The sequence below is a fragment of the Podarcis bocagei genome (assembly GCF_964188305.1).
Source record: "Podarcis bocagei genome assembly, chromosome: 7".
In the NCBI taxonomy this organism is placed as follows: domain Eukaryota; kingdom Metazoa; phylum Chordata; class Lepidosauria; order Squamata; family Lacertidae; genus Podarcis; species Podarcis bocagei.
This window is the reverse complement of record NC_138132.1, coordinates 79852864-79874994: the sequence shown is the minus strand read 5'-3', so window position 1 is coordinate 79874994 and position 22131 is coordinate 79852864. Positions and strand designations below refer to the sequence as shown.

Here is a 22131-nt window from a genome sequence, read left to right as displayed (position 1 = left end):
CTTGGCCAGTGTTTCCCAACCACTGTTCCGCGGCACACTAGTGTGCCGCGAGATGTTGCCTGGTGTGCCGCGAGATGTTGCCTGGAGGGAGGCGGGCGAGTCGGGCGGCGAGAGGCGGGGCGGCGGCGGCGAGGAGAGGCCGCCCAGCGTGGGGCTCTCGCCATCTGCCTGCCTGGCTGCCTGCGAGCTCGGCGGGCAGCGCCTCCGTCCGCAGCACCCGCCTCGCGGCTCTCATTCCCTGCCCCTGCCAAAGCTCACCCAGCCAAGCCGCGCTCTCCATCCTGCCTCGCTTTGCTGCCTCCTCCCCCCCCCACCCCCAAAGCTTGGAGGTTCCCCGGCAAGGGGGAGGGAAAAAAATTGAAACTTACACTTTCGTGCGTCCCTCCCGGCATGACGCTGCGCGCTGACGTCACGGGGCTGTAATGGTGGTGTGCCTCGAGATTTTTTTCATCAAAAAAGTGTGTCTTTGCCCAAAAAAGGTTGGGAAACACTGCCCTTGGCCAATAAAGCGAGATGAGCGCCGCAACCCCAGAGTCAGTCACGACGGGACCTAATGGTCAGGGGTCCCTTTACCTTTACTTTACATGAGTAGAATGTGTCCTTTTATTTAAAATGCATCTCTGGGTTATTTGCGGGGCATAGGAATTCATTCATTCCCCCCCCCCAAATATAGTCTGCCCCCCCACAAGGTCTGAGGGACAGTGGACCGGCCCCCTGCTGAAAAAGTTTGCTGACCCATGTAAACATTGCTCAGCTCTGCTTTCCTTTGGACCACATCAGAGAGGCTGGGGGGGGGGGGGGTCTGTCGTCTGGGCAGCCCAGGATCTCCAGACACCCTGCCCAGTCTTGCAGCCCAGGGAGATCACTTCAATGCTGTTAATACAGCAGTGGGCTTGAAGCGTCCTTGGTTGACCATCGAGCCAGTCACTATCTCTCCACCCAACACACCTCGCAGGGTTGTTGTGAGGATAAAGAGCACACAGCGTGGGGAGACTCATATATGCCCACCTTGGAGGAAAGAGGGGATACAAATACAGTATAACAATAAATAAAACAGAAATGAAATGCATTACAAGGGCTAGAACGGGAATAATCCAACAGCTGCTAGAGGGCACTGCCTGTTGGCTACCAGACCATTGGCCATGTTAGCTGTTTTTTAGAGTCAGAAGGGACCTCTGGGGTCATCTAGTCCAACCCCCTGCAACGCAGGAATCACAGCTAAAGAATCCCTGTTAGATGGCCATCCAACCTCTGCTTAGAAACCTCCAAGGAAGGAGAAGCCACTGTTATAAGAAAAACTGCTCCCTTTCTCTTATGGGGTATTCCTAAGTCTGTACAGAGTCCTTACGTGGGTTCCCTATTAGTAGGCGAAAATGACAGAGACCAACCAGAGTATATTGAGAAGCAAAGCAGCTAGTAAGCCTGATCTTCATTAAACTGTTGCAGCAGGGTTCCTCACTCACCACATGCGGGAGGGAGGGGAGAATACTGAACAATGGTGCATAAGCCCTTATATAAACTATTGAAATTGCCCACCTTGTAGGCCAAGGCCACCCAACAAAACATCATACATACATCACAGAAGGAGGCGGTCTCCAGCAGAAATCCTGACTCCCAGGATACCTGATAATGGTCACTGATTGCATTTACCAGGGCAGCCTGGCTATTCTTTTGTGATGGTTAATACTTTGGGTTCCTGACTCCAGGTCACAGGCTCACCCTATTCATACACAAATACGCCCTTAAGACAGGATTCAGGAACTAAAGACAATGGGGAGGTTTTCCTATTCCCTTCCTCCTTGCAGAGAAATATTTGAGGTCAATTTGGGAGAGTCAAAATGGCTTCAGGATTGCTCTCCTGTACTATTTCAGACACGTGGCTTATATACTTATGTATGGGTTTGTCTTGTACATTTATGAACATTTAATTTATATTTGAGGGATGCGGGTGGCGCTGTGGGTTAAACCACAGAGCCTAGGTCTTGCTGATTAGAAGGTCGGCAGTTCGAATCCCCGCGACGGGGTGAGCTCCCGTTGCTCCTGCCAAGCTAGCAGTTCGAAAGCACGTCAAAGTGCAAGTAGATAAATAGATACCGCTCTGGTGGGAAGGTAAACGGTGTTTCTGAGCGCTGCTCTGGTTCGCCAGAAGCGGCTTAGTCATGCTGGCCACATGACCCGGAAGCTGTACGCCGGCTCCCTCGGCCAATAAAGTGAGATGAGCACCGCAACCCCAGAGTCGGCCACGACTGGACCTAATGGTCAGGGGTCCCTTTACCTTTACTAATTTATATTTGAGACCCTAGAATTCTTATAACACTAACACGGCAAATCTACACACATTTACCTGGATGGATACATCAACCTAAGATGGAGACGTATAGGCTGTGGGGGCGGGGCGGGGGGTGTTGTGTATGGTAAGTTTGGTGGATGCTGGTAGCTGGATAGACACAAGATTGTCTTGCTCTGAGCTGGAGCCAGAGCTTTGGCTTGGGGCATCCCTGGAAACCTAATGGGGAAGCAAGATCGATGGGAGGGCTAATGTTGTGAAACCCTCCATCCTCATACATATGTGTGAACAAAGCCTAGTAGCCTAAAGACACCACAGTCTTCATTCCAAGGAAACGGAACCCTGGGTAAGCACAGATACCCCTGGAGTCTCCTGCCACCCAGAGATGGGGATGTTCACAACAACCCTTTTTCACCGCCCCACGCCACTTCCCTATGTGAAGAACAGAAGATGCTCCATCAGTTCTCTCAAAATGCATATTGCCTGCAGGAACCAGGCTATTGGGACTGCTTAAAGGTAAAGGGACCCCCTGACCATTAGGTACAGTTGCAGATGACTCTGGGGTTGTGGCGCTCATCTCGCTCTATAGGCCGAGGGAGCTGGCGTACAGCTTCTGGGTCATGTGGCCAGCATGACTAAGCCGCTTCTGGCGAACCAGAGCAGCGCACGGAAATGCTGTTTACCTTCCCGCCAGAGTGGTACCTATTTATCCACTTGCACTTTGAGGTGCTTTTGAACTGCTAGGTTGGCAGGAGCAGGGACCGCCCAATGGGAGCTCACCCTGTTGTGGGGATTCAAACTGCCAACCTTCTAATTGGCAAGCCCAAGGGACTCAGTGGTTTAGACCACAGCGCCAAGCAGTCCCTCTATTGGGACTGCTTAGCCAATGTTAATAATAAAGAGAAAGATCTTTGCCAATGTCTTCCATCCTGTTCACACTGGAAAGCAGGACTGAAAAGGGTCTTCTTGCCTGTGGGAGGTGGGGGCAATAGAAAAACTCAACTTCTTGTCCCTTCAGCACTTAACAGCCGCTGCTGAAAACACAGGGTTGTATCCAATGCTGCCTGCAGGGACTTCAGCAGGTGCTTTCTGTCTCCTCCGAGCTTGAGTCCGCATCACAATGCAGCCAGTAATGCGCTAGGTGGGTGTTGCCAGGGGCTGGCTGAGGTTTATATAAATCAGACCCCTTCCCCTGTTTCCCCAGTCTGTTCCTGAGGCCTCAGTAAAGGCATTAAGCCTTGGGTCTTGCTTGAACCCAAACTGACTTCATTTTCAATCTTGCGGCTGTGTCTAAATGCAGGCAAGTTGGAAGGGATATTCTCATTCTAGCATAGGGGACTATCAAGTACAAAATCCTGTGGAAGAAATACTGTGCAGATGGTATGGGTCAGCTTTTCACAACTGGTGGTTTATGGATCTGTTTATGGCATGTATATCCTGTCTTTCTCTCAAAGTAAGGTCCATATTTCTCCTCTTCCTCACAAGAATCTGGTGAGGCCAGTTAGGCTGAAAGTGAGTGACTAGCCCGAGGTCACCCAGGGAGTCTCCAGGCTGAGTGGGGCTTTTAACCCTGCTTTCCCAAGTCCAAGTCTACTGTGACACACTGTCTCTCTTAGAATCTTGGCATGGTGGCCGTCCATTCCATGTCACCAAGGGCTGTTCCCCAGCAACAAAGTGTGTGGCCGTTTGAGTGGAGGTTCTGGCATCCTCAGCGTGTAGGGGCTTGCAGAGGTTTGCTGTAGTGGCCCTTGCTTACTTGAGTTAGAACATGGCATCTGAAAAACTCCTGGCAGTAAGTGAATTGTTGTAAACAAAAACTGCTCCCTTACCCTTATGGGGTACACAAGAGCCCTTATAGAGTACTCTGTAGATTCTCCATCGGTAGGAGAAAATATCAGACGCTAACCAGAGACTATTGAGAAGCAAAGCAGCTAGTAAGCTTGATCTTTATTAAAGCTGTTGCAACAGGGTGCTCCCCCCACACGCAGGAGAAAGGAGGAGGACCCAGGACAAAGGTGTGCAAGCCCTTATATAGACTTTCGAGCTGCCCACCCTGGAGCCCAAGACCACCCCCTCCATACATCATACATACATCACAAAAGGGGTGTAGCCCAAGACCACCCCCCAGTTACATCAGAGAAGGGGTGGACTACAACAGAAATCTGAGTGCCTTGTTTTTCTCCTGTCTGCCAGGTTACCTGATTGGATTACCTGGGCATCCTGGCCACTCTTTTGTTATGATAACTACTTGAGACCTTAGAATTCTTTTAACACCACCCTCTTCTGAGGGAGTCGGTTCAGCTCTGACCTTCAGATAGTTCTCCCTAAGGTTGAGTCAGAATCTCCTTTTTTGTACAATGGTACCTCGGGTTAAGAACTTAATTCATTCTGGAGGTCCATTCTTAACCTGAAACTGTTCTTAACCTGAAGCACCGCTTTAGCTAATGGGGCCTTCTGCTGCCACTGTGCCGCTGCCCATAGGCGCCGACTCCATGGGGCTTGAGGGGGCCCGAGCCCCCTCAAAAATTCGTTTGGGGGGGCTCTGCCCCCCCAATAATCTCCAGCGCCCCTCCAGCAGAGCGCCATCGCCGCCCCTCCCCCAGCCCAAAATGTACAGGGTCTTGCTGCATGCCTCCTGCCCTCCCTCCCGAGCAAAAGCTCCACCCAATTTCCTTCGGAGCTGATTAATAGGCGCAGCACGCTCTCCCCTATTCGCTCACGAGGAGGCGGTGCCACTTTATTTGCATATTCATGAGCTTATTTATTATTCATGAGCTTTCCCGGGCCCCCCCAATATTTTTTATAAGTCCGCGTCCCTGCCGCTGCCGCACGATTTCTGTTCTCATCCTGAAGCAAAGTTCTTAACCCGAGGTACTATTTCTGGGTTAGCAGAGTCTGTAACCTGAAGCGTCTGTAACCCAAGGTACCACTGTCAAAATAAAAAAAATCCTTCCAGTAGCACCTTAAAGACCAACTAAGTTAGTTCTTGGTATGAGCTTTCGTGTGCATGCACACTTCTTCAGATATACTGAAACAGAAGTTGCCAGATCCTTCTATATAGTGGGAAGGTGGGGAGGGGTGTTACTCAGAAGGGTGGTGGGAATGGGAGATAGGCAGATAGCTGAGAGATCCTCTTGACGACTCTTAACGACTGTAATAGGTCTTACAGGAAAAGGCAAGGGGTGGGAAGGTGAGAAATGGTTTAGTTATGTATAGTGAGATAAGAATCCAATGTCTTTGTTCAGTCCAGGTCTTTTCATGGTTTTAAGTTTGGTAATGAGTTGTAATTCAGCAGCTTCTCTTTCCAGTCTATTTCTGAAATTCCTTTGTAGTAAAACAGCTACTTTGAGATCTTGTATAGAATGTCCTGGGAGATTGAAGTGTTCTCCTACTGGTTTCTCTGTTCTGTGATTCTTGATGTCAGATTTATGTCCGTTTATTCTTTGGCGTAAGGTTTGGCCTGTTTGTCCAATATAGAGAGCTGAAGGACACTGTTGGCATTTGATGGCATACACAATGTTAGACGATGAGCAATTAAATAGTCCCGAGATGGTATGTGTGATGTTGTTGGGGCCAGTAATGGTGTTGTCCGGGTGTATGTGGCAGCAAAGTTGGCATCTGGGTTTATTGCAGGCTCTGGTGCCAGTGTCTGTGTTAAGTCTGGTTGTAGTATTATTGTGGGTTAGGAGTTGTTTAAGATTGGGTGGCTGTCTGTAGGCAATGAAAGGTCTTCCTCCCAGAGCTTGAGAAAGAGAACTGTCATTGTCCAGGAGAGGTTGTAGATCTCTGATGATGCGTTGTACTGTTTTAACTTGGGAGCTGTATGTGATGACTAGAGGTGTTCTGTTATTTTCTTTTTTGGGTCTGTCTTGCAGCAAGTTCTCTCTGGGTATCAGTCTGGCTCTGTTGATCTGTTGTCTAACTTCATCTGCTGGGTATTTTAGTTCTGAGAAGGTTTGCTGTAGATCCCTTAGGTGAGAGTCTCTGTCTGTAGAATTGGAACAGATGCGGTTAAAACAGTACAACGCATCATCAGAGATCTACAACCTCTCCTGGACAATGACAGTTCTCTTTCTCAAGCTCTGGGAGGAAGACCTTTCATTGCCTACAGACAGCCACCCAATCTTAAACAACTCCTAACCCACAATAATACTACAACCAGACTTAACACAGACACTGGCACCAGAGCCTGCAATAAACCCAGATGCCAACTTTGCTGCCACATACACCCGGACAACACCATTACTGGCCCCAACAACATCACACATACCATCTCGGGACTATTTAATTGCTCATCGTCTAACATTGTGTATGCCATCAAATGCCAACAGTGTCCTTCAGCTCTCTATATTGGACAAACAGGCCAAACCTTACGCCAAAGAATAAACGGACATAAATCTGACATCAAGAATCACAGAACAGAGAAACCAGTAGGAGAACACTTCAATCTCCCAGGACATTCTATACAAGATCTCAAAGTAGCTGTTTTACTACAAAGGAATTTCAGAAATAGACTGGAAAGAGAAGCTGCTGAATTACAACTCATTACCAAACTTAAAACCATGCAAAGACCTGGACTGAACAAAGACATTGGATTCTTATCTCACTATACATAACTAAACCATTTCTCACCTTCCCACCCCTTGCCTTTTCCTGTAAGACCTATTACAGTCGTTAAGAGTCGTCAAGAGGATCTCTCAGCTATCTGCCTATCTCCCATTCCCACCACCCTTCTGAGTAACACCCCTCCCCACCTTCCCACTATATAGAAGGATCTGGCAACTTCTGTTTCAGTATATCTGAAGAAGTGTGCATGCACACGAAAGCTCATACCAAGAACTAACTTAGTTGGTCTTTAAGGTGCTACTGGAAGGATTTTTTTTATTTTGACTATGGCAGACCAACACGGCTACCTATCTACTACTGGAACCAAGGTACCACTGTAGTTTGAATCCGTTGGTTTTGGCCCCACCCAAACGAGCTTGCTCCATCTTCCGCGGGACTGCTCTTGGAAGTGTCAGTGAAAAGGTTTTCCTCGCAGGGCACGTTTTCCTGGTTTGGAAGTTAACTGCAAACATTCTTCTAGAGAAAGCGAACTTCGGTCTTGCAGGGCACGTTTTCCTGGTTTGATGCTTGCGTTGGTTCGTCTGCAAGCGCTCTATCCTCTCTCTCTCTCTCTCTCTCTCTCTGCCACAGGGAACAAGAGCCAAGATCTGAAGTTACTTGCCTGCGACAGACAAGATCAGACCAGTCCCGCTCCAGAGGCGGAGTCTGACGCCCCAGAAAAAATCTCTCCTCCTCCTCCTCTTCTCTAACCTTGCTGACGAGGCTTGGGACATCAGAGACTTGCTGTGTCACGGAAAGGAAAGGGACCACTGCGATGCTGCGCTAGGAGACGGAAAGCAGCAACTCCTCTCTTTCCCACCCCCCTCCAGCAAAATCCACCTTTTCGCCCGCCTGCAGACTCCTTACCTCCCCAGCCTTGAAAGTCCGGACGTCTTGAAGGTACGTGAGCCCTTGCAAAAATGCCCTTCCTCTCCCAACTTTACCCCATTAAAAAATTAGAATAGGCAAGTTCGTTTCTAGAAACATAAATAAATCATTGATAGACGAGTCGACGGAGCCCGGATCAAATGCTCCTGGTTTATGGATGAGTGTATTGGGTTGACGTTGCATTTGATGGGTCATTGGATAAACGGACGTTGCTTTTGATGGTTCATTTGTTCGGAATTATCTGCTCCAAATAGGCAGCCGTTTCCCAAGGTTTGGGGGCAGAGATCTTTCATCTTTTCATCAAGGTAATAATAATAATAATAATAATAATAATAATAATAATAATAATAATAATAATAATAATAATACTCCACCTTTTCGCCTAATGGCACTCAAGGCAGCTTACAGATAGAAACAAGAATGGCTAAACACATAGAAAAAACAACTAACATTAACAGCATGGGTAGGCAAACTAAGGCCCGGGGGCTGGATCTGGCCCAATCGGACAGTCCTGGAATCAGCATGTTTTTACACGAGTCAAATGTGTCCTTTTATTTAAAATGCATCTCTGGGTTATTTGTGGGGCATAGGAATTCATTCATCCCCCCCCCAATATATATATATATATAGTCCAGGCCCCCACGAGGTCTGAGGGACAGTGGACTGGCCCCCTGCTGAAAAAGGTTGCTGACCCCTGATTAACAGAATTAAAACTTGAATGTGGGTTGAATGTGGGGAACTGACTCAAAGGGACAGCGGTGGAGGTGGTAGCAGTAACTACCAAGTCATTGGAGAAGCACAACTGGCCAACCTTGCAAGGCAGGTGTACAAAGAAGGGGGTTGTAAGAGGCTGGATGGAGCCCCCCCTTGCTTCGTGACTGAGGGAGGGGGGAAAGTGTGTCTCAGAGACAATTTCTTAGGACCTTGTCCTAGGAAGCTGCCTTATGCTGAGTCAGACCATGGGTCCCTCTAGTACTGTCTACACTGATTGGCAGCAGCAGTCCAGGGTTTTCAGCAGAAGTCTCTCCCCAGCTGCACCTGGAGATACTTCTGGGGACTTAACATGGGACCTTCTGCAAACCCAGATTCTTGAGAGATCCCTGCAGGATCTGATCAGATCATTGGCGGCCAAACTCTGGCTTCTTCTCACCAATTTTAATAAAACTAGGTTGTAAGCTCAAATGGACTTAGGTCCCTAGTACAGTGGTACCTCGGGTTAAGTACTTAATTCGTTCTGGAGGTCCGTTCTTACCCTGAAACTGTTCTTAACCTGAAGCATCACTTTAGCTAATGGGGCCTCCTGCTGGTGCCGCGCCGCCGGAGCATGATTTCTGTTCTCATCCTGAAGCAAAGTTCTTAACCTGAAGCACTATTTCTGGGTTAGCGGAGGCTGTAACCTGAAGCATATGTAACCTGAAGCGTATGTAACCCGAGGTACCACTGTAGATGCATTTTGGATTGCAACATGCAAGCTTATCTCCAACCCTATATGGCAGGGCTCAGCAAACTTTTTCAGCAGGGGGCCGGTCCGCTGTCTCTCAGACCTTGTGGGGGGCCAGACTATATTTTTTTTGGGGGGGAAAGAACAAATTCCTATGCCCCACAAATAACCCAGTGATGCATTTTAAATAAAAGGACACATTCTACTCATGTAAAAACACGCTGATTCCCGGACCGTCTGCGGGCCAGATTTAGAAGGCAATTGGGCCGGATTCGGCCCCCGGGCCTTAGTTTGCCTACCCATGCTATATAGATTTGGTGGTGCTGACCATCAGCCGCCCTGAGCCCGGTAATGGCTGGGGAGGGTGGGGTATAAATAAATTATTATTATTATTATTATTATTATTATTATTATTATTATTAATCTGTCTGGTTCCCTTTTCCTTCAACAGAGGCTAATTTTTAAATCCTTGAGATTGCAAATTGCTCATCCAGGGGGCTGGGTGTTAATTAAACACCCGCTTGCTAATTTGGTTGGTTTTGAATATATTTGGCTTCTGTTACATTGGAACAAGTAGGCCGATAGGCAGAGGGAGGCTTTTTCTTTTGATAATGAGCAGCGGCTTATAAAATTGCTAAGTTTCTCTTTCACACCCCAAAGCTAAGTCTGTTTACCTGATTCTGTCTCGTCATGGAGTCCAATAACATATCCTTACAGTTGCAGTCTAATTATTGATTTATTTTAAATGAGCTCGCCCCTTTGCTCTTCATTTTTTAAAAAGTGCCCAACAACAGCTTACAGATCTGTTTAAAAAGCTCCTGATCAGCTGCTTACTTATCAGTTTTTTTTTAAAAAAAAGCCTGCCCTCGCTTTTATGATTGAAAAAGAAATATCATCAAAGGAAAAAGGGAGGGGGAGGGAGGAGGAAGTGAACAAACTCAGGCATTAACTCTTAGTTACATATTAGTGATAGCCAAACCTTCTCCCTTCAAAGAAGGTATATGGGCTTATTTCTTATTCTTTTTAAAATCCTTAAATGTCCCTGTTAAGTAAATTGGCTGAATAACTGGCCCCAACCAAGGTCTCTTGAGGAGTTTGATGGCTGAATTGGCAGGGCTAGGGGGGTTTGAACCCAGGCGTTCCTAGTCTGAGGCCAGCCACTCTGAACTAGCATAAACAAAGCACCACTGTCGAGGTGTTAGCTGTGTCAGATTGTTTTAAATTTGGTGGTATTTTTAAATATATTTTTTTTCCTGTATTTTTTAATTAAATTTTCTGTTTTACATTTTAGAATATTCACTTAAGCAACCTTAAAATATCAATGACTTCCCTTCCTCTCTTTCCATGGTTCAATTTGCATAACTTATATCCCTGCATATTTTACATCAACTAAACCATTCAGGACAGTTCTACCTTGGAAGTAAAATGGAATCTGTTCCAGAACTCCATTCAACTTATAAAACATTCAGATACCAAAGCGCGGCTTCTGATTGGCTACAGGAAGCTCCTGCAGCCAATCAGAAGCCGCAGAAGCCCCGTCGGACGTTCAGCTTCCAAAGAACATTCGCAAACCTGAACACTCACTTCTGGGTTTACGGCATTTGGGAGCCCAAATGTCTGAGTACCAAGGCGTTTGGGATCCAAGGTACGACTGTATTCCATTACTACATCCATCAAAACTTATTTACACTGTTGAATTTATTTATTTTTAAAAAAATGTTTTAAATGCTTTATTGTTCATTTTCCACATATATACAACACATAATTTTCTTCATTTCAATCAGTCCAATAAGAATGTCTATGTTCACAAAAAAATGCATACAAATTCAATTATGCATTTTCTACACAAACCTGACTTCCCATCCTCTCCATATTTCTTTTATAATAAACATCTTACTTTAATTTATCATTATTATTTTGTAAAAATTCTTTTTTCTATTTCGATATCATTTTCTTTCATATACATTATTTACAGAAATCATTCAAAGGCAACTGTCGTGCTTAGATTACAACTACTTTTCAAATAAATCTTGAAATTCAGATAAATTCAACAGTTGAATCTATCTTAATGCTGCCATCGTTTTCGAGTGTACACAATTCCCTCCCCCCATATATTCAATAAACCTTTTCCAATCTTCTTTAAACATATGTTCTTCTTGTTCTCTTATTCTATATGTTAGGTCCTCAAGCTGCGCATATTCCCCTATATCTGTGTGTGTGTGTGTACTTTTAAGTACCGGTACTTTAGAATATTTTTTTAAAGTTAGGCATGTTCATTAACATAATGGCTCTGTTCCAAGTAAGACTAACATTGGAAAACAGCCCATTGAAATGAATGGGTCTAAGTCAGGCATGCCTTGAAAGGACCTACTCTGAGTAGGGCGACAACCCGAGTACATTTTAGCATAAGGTTACCAGATTTTTTTCAATGAATCCAGGGACACTTTAAATAAATAAATAAATAAATAAATAAATACTACACCTTTGGGATGTTGATGCTACAGCGATGGCAGTGCCAGAGGGGCGGCCACCGTCTTGACCTCAACCACCATGTTTCCTCTTCCTCCAAGGTTTCTATCTCCTTTCTTCATAAGCCTGGGCCGCTCCTGAGTTGTTGGTTCTTCGGTGATGGTGGAGGTGGGGAAGCGGTGTGTAGTGGGTCAGGCATGGAAGGTGGAGAAGGAGGGCCCAGAGCAGCGGCGGCGGCGAGGTGGGGATCCCTCAGCTGGGAAGTGAGGCTTCACGCTGCCTTTTGGAGCGTAGCAGCCCCATCCCAACTCCTACTTGCGTGCAAGCAGGAGGGGGCAGGGATCCCTCAGCTGGGAAGGGAGGCTTCCCGTTGCCTAACTGAGAGATCCCTGCCCCCTCCTGCTTGCACGCAAGCTCTGATAGGCAGCATGAAGCCTCCCTTCACAGCTGAGAGATTCCCGTCCCCTCCTGCTTGCACACAAGTAGGAGTTGGGAGGCTGCCCCAATAGGCAGTATGAAGCCTCCCTTCACAGCTTGGTTGCTGGGGTCAGCGAAGGTGGAGGCAGCCCGGAAGCTGCATCTTAGAGCCTCTGCACCACCATCATATGGGGACTTCTGAGCAGCTCCTGAAGCCAACCTGAGCCAACTGCTCTGGGCTGCTGAGACTGCCGCTGCTGCATTTCCCGGGGATATTAGATGAAATCCGGGGACATTCCGGGGATGGAATTTGTCCGGGGACTTATTCGCAAATCCGGGGACTGTCCCCGGGAAACGGGGACGTCTGGTAGCCTTACTTTTAGCAAGCTCTCTCCTCCAGGATGGAGACCCTCCCAGAGCCTCTTCTGGTCCGGATCTTCGCATCCCTCCCTGAGGTCGAACTGGTCTTAGTGTGTCGCCTCGTCTGCTCCCAGTGGAAAAACCTGATTGATGGAGGTGCCCTCTGGTTGTTGAAATGCCAGCAGGAGGGTTTCGCCGAGGAAGATGCACAAGAGGAAAGCGCCGACAGTTGGCAGACGCTCTACTTCCTGAATAAGAGGAAGCGGAATTTAATCAAGAACCCGGACGGCGAAGGCAAGTGGCTAGAGAACGTTCTGGAAAAATAATAGGAGTTGGCAGTAGGGTGGCCCTCTCCACACACCCACCGTGTGTGGCTTTTGGCACCCTCACACCAGGGTGCTTGCGATCTGGCAGGTGAAACTTTTTGCCCATCGCTGTGCTTTTAGGCTGGAAAAGCCTATGCCTGTTGAATTTCTGTCTGACCCGTTCAAGGCATGCTCCCCCCAAGGGGTGGGGAGCTGGTAAATCTACAGCAGGAGAATAAAAATAATACATTGTGAGTGTGTGTGGCTAATTTGTGGCCCTCCGGATAATACTGTATTTTTCGCTCTATAAGACGCACCTGACCATAAGACACACCTTGTTTTTAGAGGAGGAAAACAAGAAAAGCCAGCAAGAGCAACGGACATGCTCGTTCGGTGCGGCTCTTTAAAGATAGAGTGGCTCTTGCTGGCTTTTCCGGGAGGTGGGAGAAGGGACTGGTGGGCTGCCCTCCGTCCCTTCCCCCACCTCCCTAAAAAGCCAGAGCAAGCCCTTAAGGAGCCCCTTCTGTCTCTCATCCTGCTTCGCTGGGAAGCCTAATGGTGGAGGGATACCAGCAGCGGGAGGCCTTATTAAGGAAAGCGCACCTTAGTTTAAGAATGGTTTTGGTTTAAGAATGGACTTCTGGAACGGATTAAGTTCGTAAACCGAGGTACCGCTCTATAGAGATTACTCTGGATCTTGAGACCTCTTCACCCCTCCATGGGTCCTAACATCGACATTTACAACTGCATATTATTCCATAATCTATATTTTTAATCCATCCATATTATCCATAGTATTTGTTACAATGCAAGTGAAATTAAAATCCTGTGAATGTTTTCATCTGTTTGCAGTGGTCTCTTAAATAAAGTATACATTTTCCCCCATTATTTTTTTAAAAAATTGTCCTCTTGGTTCCTGAGCTTTGCAGTTAGCTTTGCCATTTCGGCACAGTCCATCAGCTTAGCTTGCCATTCTGGCCCTCCGGATATTACTGAAGTACGACTCCCATCAGGCATTGGTGACATCAAGGCTAGATTACTACAATGTGCTCTTTGTGGGGCTTGTCTTGCATTTAATCGTGCAGTTAGTGCAGTGGCAGGGCTACTGGCAAGCCCTGTCAGCATAAAAACTCCTCCCATCAGAGCTGTGCCCTGGTTGCCAATTTGTTACCAGGCCAAGTTCAAGAAGTTGCTGCTGGTATAGAAAGCTCTCAACAGCCAGCTTGGGATCAGTTTACTTGCGAGATCACCTTACCAAATATATGCCCGTTTCCATCTGTAGAATTGGCAAATACCCATTCTGCACTGGTAAGCAATCGATCCTATAGTGTGGCAGCATCTACCCTTCGGAACCCCCTGCCTTTTGAAATCAGGCAGGTATGTTTGCTGTACTCTCTTTAGTGCCCGCTTAAAACATTTTTTTCTTTAGCCAAGCCCGTTCAGACCTGTAGAAGTTGCATGTGTGTTTTATCGCTTAGCTTCCAACTGACTTTTACCGCCTTCGGATTATTATTTTTAAAGCAGCTTTAAAACTTTAAAACCGATAATTTTAATGTTTTATTTTGTATTCTTGTAAACCGCCAGAAATCAAGCGCTATATCAATTTTGTTAAAATAGATAAACAAAATCAGCCCCGGGCAGCATGTTCAATGGTCAGGGATGGTGGGAGTTGTAGTCCAACAATATCTGATTAGGCACAGTTGCATACAAAAATGGGTGTGTTAGGCAAAAACTCACACTAACATGCCATTGAGCTTTCATAAGGACTAGTTTTCTTTTCCTTTTTCATAAAGTGATGTGTAGCTTTGGAGAAATGAACGATAAGACTGAAAATGAGAAACTGAGGAAACACCAAATTGATAGATTTTCCTCCAGGAAGAACAGTATTCTGTGTACATGCATGTGTGTGTGTATGCATGTGTATTTAAGGAACCGCAGAAAGAGGGAGAAGAAATTTTGAAATGTCAAAATTGTAAAATTAATGAAATGTATAAAATTTGTGAAATGTATAAACTTGAAAAGTATAAATATATATTTTTAATGTTGCTGTTGTCATTCTGCCATCCCACAGAGGGTCTTGAACATTGGCAGGATGTGGAAAATGGAGGTGACGGCTGGGCAATTGAGGACCTGCCTGGAAATTTTGGGCAAGAATTCCCCAGCGAGGACGTCCATAAATACTTTGTCTCATCTTTTGAGTAAGTCAAAAGCCCTGTAAGGTGGCTTGGTTTGAGCCAAGATGCCTCTGTGGAACATCTGAAATTTGGAGTTCTTTTTATACCTCTGAACGGGAGCAACAATGGAGAGGGTTAGTGTCAGTCACCCCCTGCTTATGGGCTGCTTGGTGGCCTCTGGGGTCAGGATGTACGACCATAGGGACCTCTGCGGCTCTTCTTGGGTTTTCTTATCCATCTGCAATATGCCACTTTTAACAGGGACATGGGTGGCTCTGTGGTCTAAACCACTGAGCCTCTTGGGCTTCCCAATTGGAAGGATGGCGGTTTTAATCTCCGCGATGGGGTGAGCTCCCGTTGCTCCATCCCAGCTCCGGCCAACCTAGCAATTCAAAAGCACACCAGTGCAAGTAGATAAATAGATACCACTGTGATGGGAAGGTAAACGGTGTTTCCGTGCACTCTGGTTTCCATCACGGTGTCCCGTTGCACCAGAAGCAGTTTAGTCATGCCGGCCAAAGGACCCAGAAAGCTGTCTGTGGACAAACGGCTGCTCCCTTGGTCTGAAAGTGAGATGAGCATCGCAACCCCATAGTCGCCTTTGACTGGACTTAATCCTCTTCTTCTTCTTCTACTTCTACTTCTTCTTAATTTATTTATACCCTGCCCATCTAGCTGGGTTTCCCCAGCCACTCTAGGCAGCTCCCAACAGAATTAAAAGCACAATAGAACATCAAACATAAAAACTTCCCTAAACAGGGCTGCCTTCAGATGTCTTCTAAAAGTCAGATATTTGTTTATTTTGTTGACATCTGAAGGGAGGGCATTTCACAGGGCAGGTGCCACTACCGAGAAGGCCCTCTGCCTGGTTCCCTGTAACCTCACTTTTCACAGTGGGGGAACCGCCAGAAGGCCCTTGGACCTGGATCTCAGTGTCCGGGCTGAATGATGGGAGTGGAGATGCTCCTTCAGGTATACAGGGCCGACTTAAGCATCCAGGGGTCACTTACCTTTTATCTTTACCTTACAGTTCCCTGGATTGTTTGGGGGAGGGGAAAGTAATGTGCATGCAACCTAAGTGTTGTAGCGTGAAGTGCTGCAACTCAGGGTTCCAGTCACTCCAATCGATTCCTCTGCCCTCCCCCTTCTGAGCATGCTCAGTTCTCGTTGGGCTGTTTTCAGCAGGTCCCTTTGGATACTCTTCCAACCGAATACCTTTTTATGGTTCTGTAACATCATTCTTGTGGGCGGGTGGTGCTGTTTGGGCCTCATGTGAACCGGCACTCATGACCTGTGGATGGCACAGCAGCACAGATCCTCCAATGGGCGCTGTGTGATGACAACCTTACATTTTAATGTATATAGAGAGAGTTAAAAGATGGACAAACTACTTAATCAAAGAGACTCCTCTAAATGACCTACATAAAAAAAATCTGTGGGTGGTACCATTTTTGGCTAAAATAGAAATGGCGCCGGTAACCTGAGCATCAGAAATAGAGGGAAGGATGAACTCCTCCCCATATTATGGGCTGTATTCAAGCCCATATTCACTATTTGATTGAGTGCAGATAGCAAATAGTTTGAGGCAGTTTCATGCCCTCCAAGTATCCCTATTTTTCCAGGATCAGTCCCAGATTTACAGAAGCCATCCCAATTTCTGATTTGATCCCAGAATGCCCTGCTTTTCCTTAAAAAGGTAAAGGGACCCCTGACCATTAGGTCCAGTTGTGACCAACTCTGGGGTTGCAGTGCTCATCTTGCTTTATTGGTCGAGGGAGCCGGCGTACACCTTTGGGGTCATGTGGCCAGCATGACTAAGCTGCTTCTGGAGAACCAGAGCAGTGAATGGAAACACTGTTTACCTTCCCACCGGAGTGGTACCTGTTTATCTACTTGCACTTGATGTGCTTTTGAACTGCTAGGTTGGCAGGAGCAGGGACCAAGCAACAGCTCACCCCATCGCAGGGATTCGAACTGTCGACCTTCTGTCCTAGGCTCTGTGGTTTAATCCACAGTGCCACACGCTTTTCCTTGTTGTTGTTTAGTCGTTTAGTCGTGTCCGACTCTTCGTGACCCCATGGACCAGAGCACGCCAGGCACTCCTGTCTTTCACTGCCTCCTGCAGTTTCACTGCCTCCCACAGTTTGGACATCCTTTTCCTTAGGATGTCCCTATTTTCATCGGAGAAATGTTGGAGGGTAAGGAGTTATCCCACCCCAAGCCATCTGAAGTGTTTAATGTTTTATTATGTTTTTATATAAGTTGGAAGCTGCCCAGAGTGGCTGGGGCAACCCAGTCAGATGGATGGGGTACTAATAGTAAAATTATTATTATGGAATAGGATGTCCCTATTTCTATCAGAGAAAAGTTGGATGGTATGCAGTTGCTGTCAAATGAGGAAGAGGAATTGCACCGAGAATGCTACTAGCAGCGAGTGGCCTGAGAGGGAGGATGTTTTATTATGTTTTTATATATGTTGGAAGCCACCCAGAGTGGCAACCCAGCCAGGTGGGTGGGGTGTAAATAGTAAAACTCTTATTACAGTGGCACCTCGGGTTACAGACTCTTCAGGTTACAGATGCTTTAGGTTATAGACTCCACTAACCCAGAAATAGTACCTTGGGTTAAGAACTTTGCTTCAGGATGAGAACAGAAATCGTGCAGCGGCGTCGCAACAGCAGCGGGAGGCCCCATTAGCTAAAGTGGTACCTCAGGTTAAGAACAGTTTCAGGTTAAGAACGGACCTCCAGAACGAATTAAGTTCTTAACTAGAGGTACCACTGTATTATTATTGAATAGGACGTTCCTATTTTCATCAGAGACATGTTGGAGGGTATGCAGTATTATACATTCTTCTCACGTGTTAACCTTTTTTTAAACGTCACAGGTGGTGCTGTAAGTCGCAAGTCATTGATCTCCGCGCCGAAGGATACTGGGAGGAGCTTATGGACACCACCCAGCCTAAAATTGTGGTGAAAGACTGGTAAGAGTGGGGGGTGGGGTGGAGAGACTGTGGAACCTGTCGGAATCCGGCAGGGAAATTGGCAAACACGGCCACTGTAGAATTGAATCCTGCCTCCATCACTGCCCATCGGCTGATGCTACACCTGTGGGAATGTTGTAGATACTAAAAGAGGATCTCGAGACTCCCCCCCCCCCATCCCCTCCATGGGTCTTAACGTCAACATTTACAACTGCACATTATTCCATAATCTATATATTTTTTATCAATCCATATTATCCATAGTATTTGTTACATTACAAGTGAAATTAAAATCCTGCTAATGTTTTCATCTGCTTGCAGAGGTCTCTTAAATAAATTATACATTTCCCCCCATTCATTTATAAAGTTTTTTCCTCATGGTTTCTGGGTTTTCCAGTCAGCTTTGCCATCTTAGCGTATTCCATCAGCTTAGTTTGCCATTTTTCTCTGGTAGGGACTTTGTCTTCTTTCCAACTCTGGGCTAATAACATCTGGGCAACTATTGTTCCATACATAAAGAGTATTTTCTTTATGTATGGAACAATTTGAGTATTTTGGTACCTGTAATTCCTAATAAAAAGGCTTCTGATTTCTTAACAAAAGTTATTTTAAGCCTTTTTTCTGTTTCATTATATATCATCTCCCAGAATTATTACCTTACAAGTCCACCACATATGATAAAAGGTAGCTTCTTTTTCTTTAGATTTCCAGCAGATATTTGTACTTGTCTTATACATTTTTGCTAACTTAGAATGAGTCAAAATCTATATTACGTCCTATATCTATTGCCCAGTGCATCATAGACAGCCTCAAGCTGTGTTTGGCTCTTCCGCTGCCAGCTTCACATGACTGGCTCATGCTCAAGTTATACAGTCACAGGTGTTGTGGTCTCATCCTGCAGGTATGCGGCCCGGTGTGACGCTGGCTGCCTCTACAACTTGAAAGTGCAGCTCCTGTCTTCAACCGAGGAGGTGCTGGCTGAGTTTGTGAGCGACACCATTGCCGTCCCGCAAGGCAACGAGGGCGAATGGACCGAGGTAGGTGCTGATGGAGGGACCTGCCCATGGGTGTCTCCTGTCGCAAGCATTCCCAGTTCGCTTTGCTTTTTTCCAGCATCGGCTTGGCTTGTGGACATCAGTAACTGATCCCGTATATATTGTGTACATCTGTAAATCTCAGGCCTGGAGCCTGAAAGTGGCCCTTCAGGCATCTCTGCCAGTGTTGGGATTCACAGAATGCTGTGTGAGATAGTAAGTCTGCAGGCTTGAGTTTGCTAGCTGATGCAACTGGCTGATGTAATCAGCCTGCAATACTTTCTATGCAAGTGCTGTGTCAGTTGATTGGCTGTCATCGGTTTAAAAGGGAAACCTGTCCAGCAGTAAGTGGTGTGGTGTAGAGGAGTGTGGTCAGAAAGAGAGAGAGTTAGAGGTCTTCCTATTTGCCTTAAGGTGCAGCCAGGTGCTCTGTTTGATTGTATTAACGGCTCGTGTATTATAACCCGTAGATATATAGTAAAGGTAAAGGGACCCCTGACCATTAGGTCCAGTCGCAGACGACTCTGGGGTTGCAGCGCTCATCTCGCTCTATAGGCCGAGGGAGCCTGCGTGCAGCTTCCGGGTCATGTGGGCAGCATGACTAAGCTGCTTCTGGCGAACCAGAGCAGCGTTTACCTTCCCGCCGGAGCGGTACCTATTTATCTACTTGCACTTTGACGTGCTTTTGAACTGCTAGGTTGGCAGAAGCAGGGACCGAGCAACGGGAGCTCACCCCGTCGCCGGGATTTGAACCGCCGACCTTCTGATTGGCAAGTCGTAGGCTCTGTGGTTTAACCCACAGCGCCACCTGCGTCCCTTAGATATATAGCTCGCAATAAATATACTGCATTGAAGAACCGGGAACTCTGAGCATTTCTGCTAAAGCGCCGCGGAGAATTCGCGACAGCCAGGCCACCAGGATAGGGCATGACCCCTCTCCAAGCCGCATCTCTCACCTGGAGCACACCTGGAGTGCTTTTGCCTGGCTGTAATGATGCCTCTTGCTTCCTTGAACTACATCTCCCATCAGCCTCAGCAAGCGTGGTCAGTGGCCAAGGGTGATGGGAGTTGTAGTCCGGCAACATCTGGAGGCCCAAAGGTTCCCCACACCTGATGCAGATCCTGCCTTGAGAAGGGAGGCAAATCATGTGACCTCCTTGGTACCCCATCCCCAAATACTCTGATTCTAGGCTTCCACTGTTAGCCAATATTGCTGAATGGATTTTTAGCCACTTCAGTTGGTTGTCTTGTCAGAGTTCCTGTCAGTGTATTTAGATCGGGGCTTCCCAAACCTGGGTTTCTAGCTCTTTTTGGACTACACTCCCATCATCCCTAGCTAGTGGTCAGGGATGATGGGAATTGTAGTCCCAAACCAGCTGGAGACCCAAATTTGGGAAACCCTGATGTAGATCAGGAGTGAGGAACCTTGGGCCCTGCAGATGTAATGGAACTCCAACTCCCATCAGCCCCTGCAAGCGTGGCCAGTGGTCAGGCATGATGGGAGTTGTAGTCCAGCAACATTTCAGAGAGCCAAAGGTTCTCCAGACCTGAGTGGGCCAGATGTCCTCTTAGGTGCCTTCCAATTTTTTTAAAAAAATCATTTTATTGATTTTCCATTTTCAAAACGAATATCCAAAATCAATACTAAACATTAATTTTTCACCCCCACCCCCGTTGACTTCCCTCAGCTTCCATTTCTGGTTTATTACATCAAATGATACATTCTGCTGTTTATATACAATACTATAATATCACAGTGTTATGTTCCTTGTTTTATGTAAAAAAAATTGTAAATGTTTATTTAAATCCTGCCAACGAGTCCATTTTTTTTGGGTGTTTCTGCAAATATATTGTAAACGGCTCCCATTCTTTTTCAAAGTCCCTGTTGTCCTTTTCTCGCAATTTGTCCGCTAAGTTTGCTAACTCTGCATAGCTCATCGTTTTTTCTTGCCATTGTTCTTTAGATGGTATTTCTCCAGTTTTCGAATTTTGTGCTATTAGAATTCTTGCTGCTGTTGTAGCAGACATAAATAATGTCCGTTTTCTTTTGGCAGCAGGTGCCTTCCAATTCTATGCTTCACTTTTTTTTGGGGGGGGGGGTCAAATATTTTCCTCTAACCCTCTTGCCTTTTTCTCTTCCTCCTGCACCCAAGATCACCCACACCTTTGCCGACTACGGTCCCGGGGTCTGCTTCGTTCGCTTTGAACACGGCGGTCAGGACACGGTCTACTGGAAGGGCTGGTATGGCGCAAGGGTGACGCACAGCAGCGTGACTGTGGAGCCGTAGTGGCGGAATCGGAGAGCCCTGGAGCTGCTTAGGAGCCTGCGCATCATGCCATCCCTCAGCGAGGCCAGAGTGAACTTAGCATGGTTGTCCTCAGGGCTGGATGAAACCTGACGCTAAATGCCCAACAGGATTTATACACTAGCTGCGATCTATTTCTCTGGAATTTCCCTAAGCAAGAGAGAAAATAAAGTGCTTTCTTACGTTAAAAGTGTTTCCCTGGGTCTTCCAGCAATGTAGAATAATATGATGCTGGCTTGTGTGTTAAAAAAATATAGGATAGCAGTAACCACTTCACCGAGGATGTAAAATGTTTTAAAATACTGAGTATTAATTAGACATCACCCCAGAATTGGCCCTACTAAACATCTTCCAAGACAACAATGCCCATTTACACCACAAAGCACTCATAACCCACCTACTTTCAGCAGCCAGAAACACCATAACCAGACACTGGAGAGACCTGTCAGGAGTAAGCATGGACCAGTGGTACCAAATAGTATGGCCCTACTAGAAAAATTAACCAATAAACTGAAACTGACACGGGGACAAATAGAAGAAGACGCCTTTACCCCGGTATGGCTCCCCTTTATCACATACACAGCCCAACAAGACAATGACAATGATCCACCAACAACATACAAATCAATATGGCTAACCTGATCCAAATCACCCACCCCACTCACACATGAAAACGAAGACCACCACAGCCAACCACAAATGAACAGCCACCCCCTAGGCCACCCCCAACCTCTCTCACCACCAAAGAAACACAAATGAACAGCAGAGAACCTGCAAGAGCAACGCTGACACCAAACCCTACATACATTAAGCAAAATAGAAACATCGCCCCCCGAGACCCCCTCCCCCCCTCCCCCCCAAT

The 22131-nt window shown here is 46.6% G+C and overlaps 2 protein-coding genes across 3 annotated transcripts in view; one reads left to right on the top strand and one right to left on the bottom strand.

Annotated features, from left to right (window-relative positions):
* LOC308591988 (F-box only protein 44-like) overlaps nt 1-17595 on the bottom strand; it is a 51278-nt gene extending 33683 nt beyond the window's left edge. Inside the window, exon 1 of the mRNA XM_081203227.1 lies at nt 17565-17595. The gene's annotated coding sequence lies outside the window, so the exon portion shown is untranslated. The remainder of the gene's footprint in view (nt 1-17564) is intronic.
* FBXO2 (F-box protein 2) lies at nt 7217-21921 on the top strand. Of its 2 annotated transcripts, none has more exons than XM_081203251.1 (6): nt 7217-7792; nt 12508-12761; nt 14844-14970; nt 17834-17929; nt 18831-18966; nt 21117-21918. In XM_081203251.1, the coding sequence occupies exons 2-6, from the start codon at nt 12509-12511 to the stop codon at nt 21249-21251; spliced, it is 747 nt and encodes a 248-aa protein (XP_081059377.1). In that variant the 5' UTR covers nt 7217-7792; nt 12508; the 3' UTR covers nt 21252-21918. The 2 variants fall into 2 exon arrangements, with proteins under 2 accessions (XP_081059377.1, XP_081059378.1); XM_081203252.1 differs by having other exon boundaries at nt 7484-7792; nt 12491-12761; nt 21117-21921.
* The last annotated feature ends 210 nt before the right edge of the window (nt 21922-22131 follow it).

Excerpts from the sequence above, each read along its gene's own strand:
- FBXO2 (XM_081203252.1), top strand. The coding sequence starts at position 12,509 with ATGGAGACCCTCCCAGAGCCTCTTCTGGTCCGGATCTTCGCATCCCTC. Across the intron at positions 12,762-14,843 it reads CAAGAACCCGGACGGCGAAG|AGGGTCTTGAACATTGGCAG; the intron begins GCAAGTGGCTAG and ends GCCATCCCACAG. Across the intron at positions 18,967-21,116 it reads ACGAGGGCGAATGGACCGAG|ATCACCCACACCTTTGCCGA; the intron begins GTAGGTGCTGAT and ends CCTGCACCCAAG.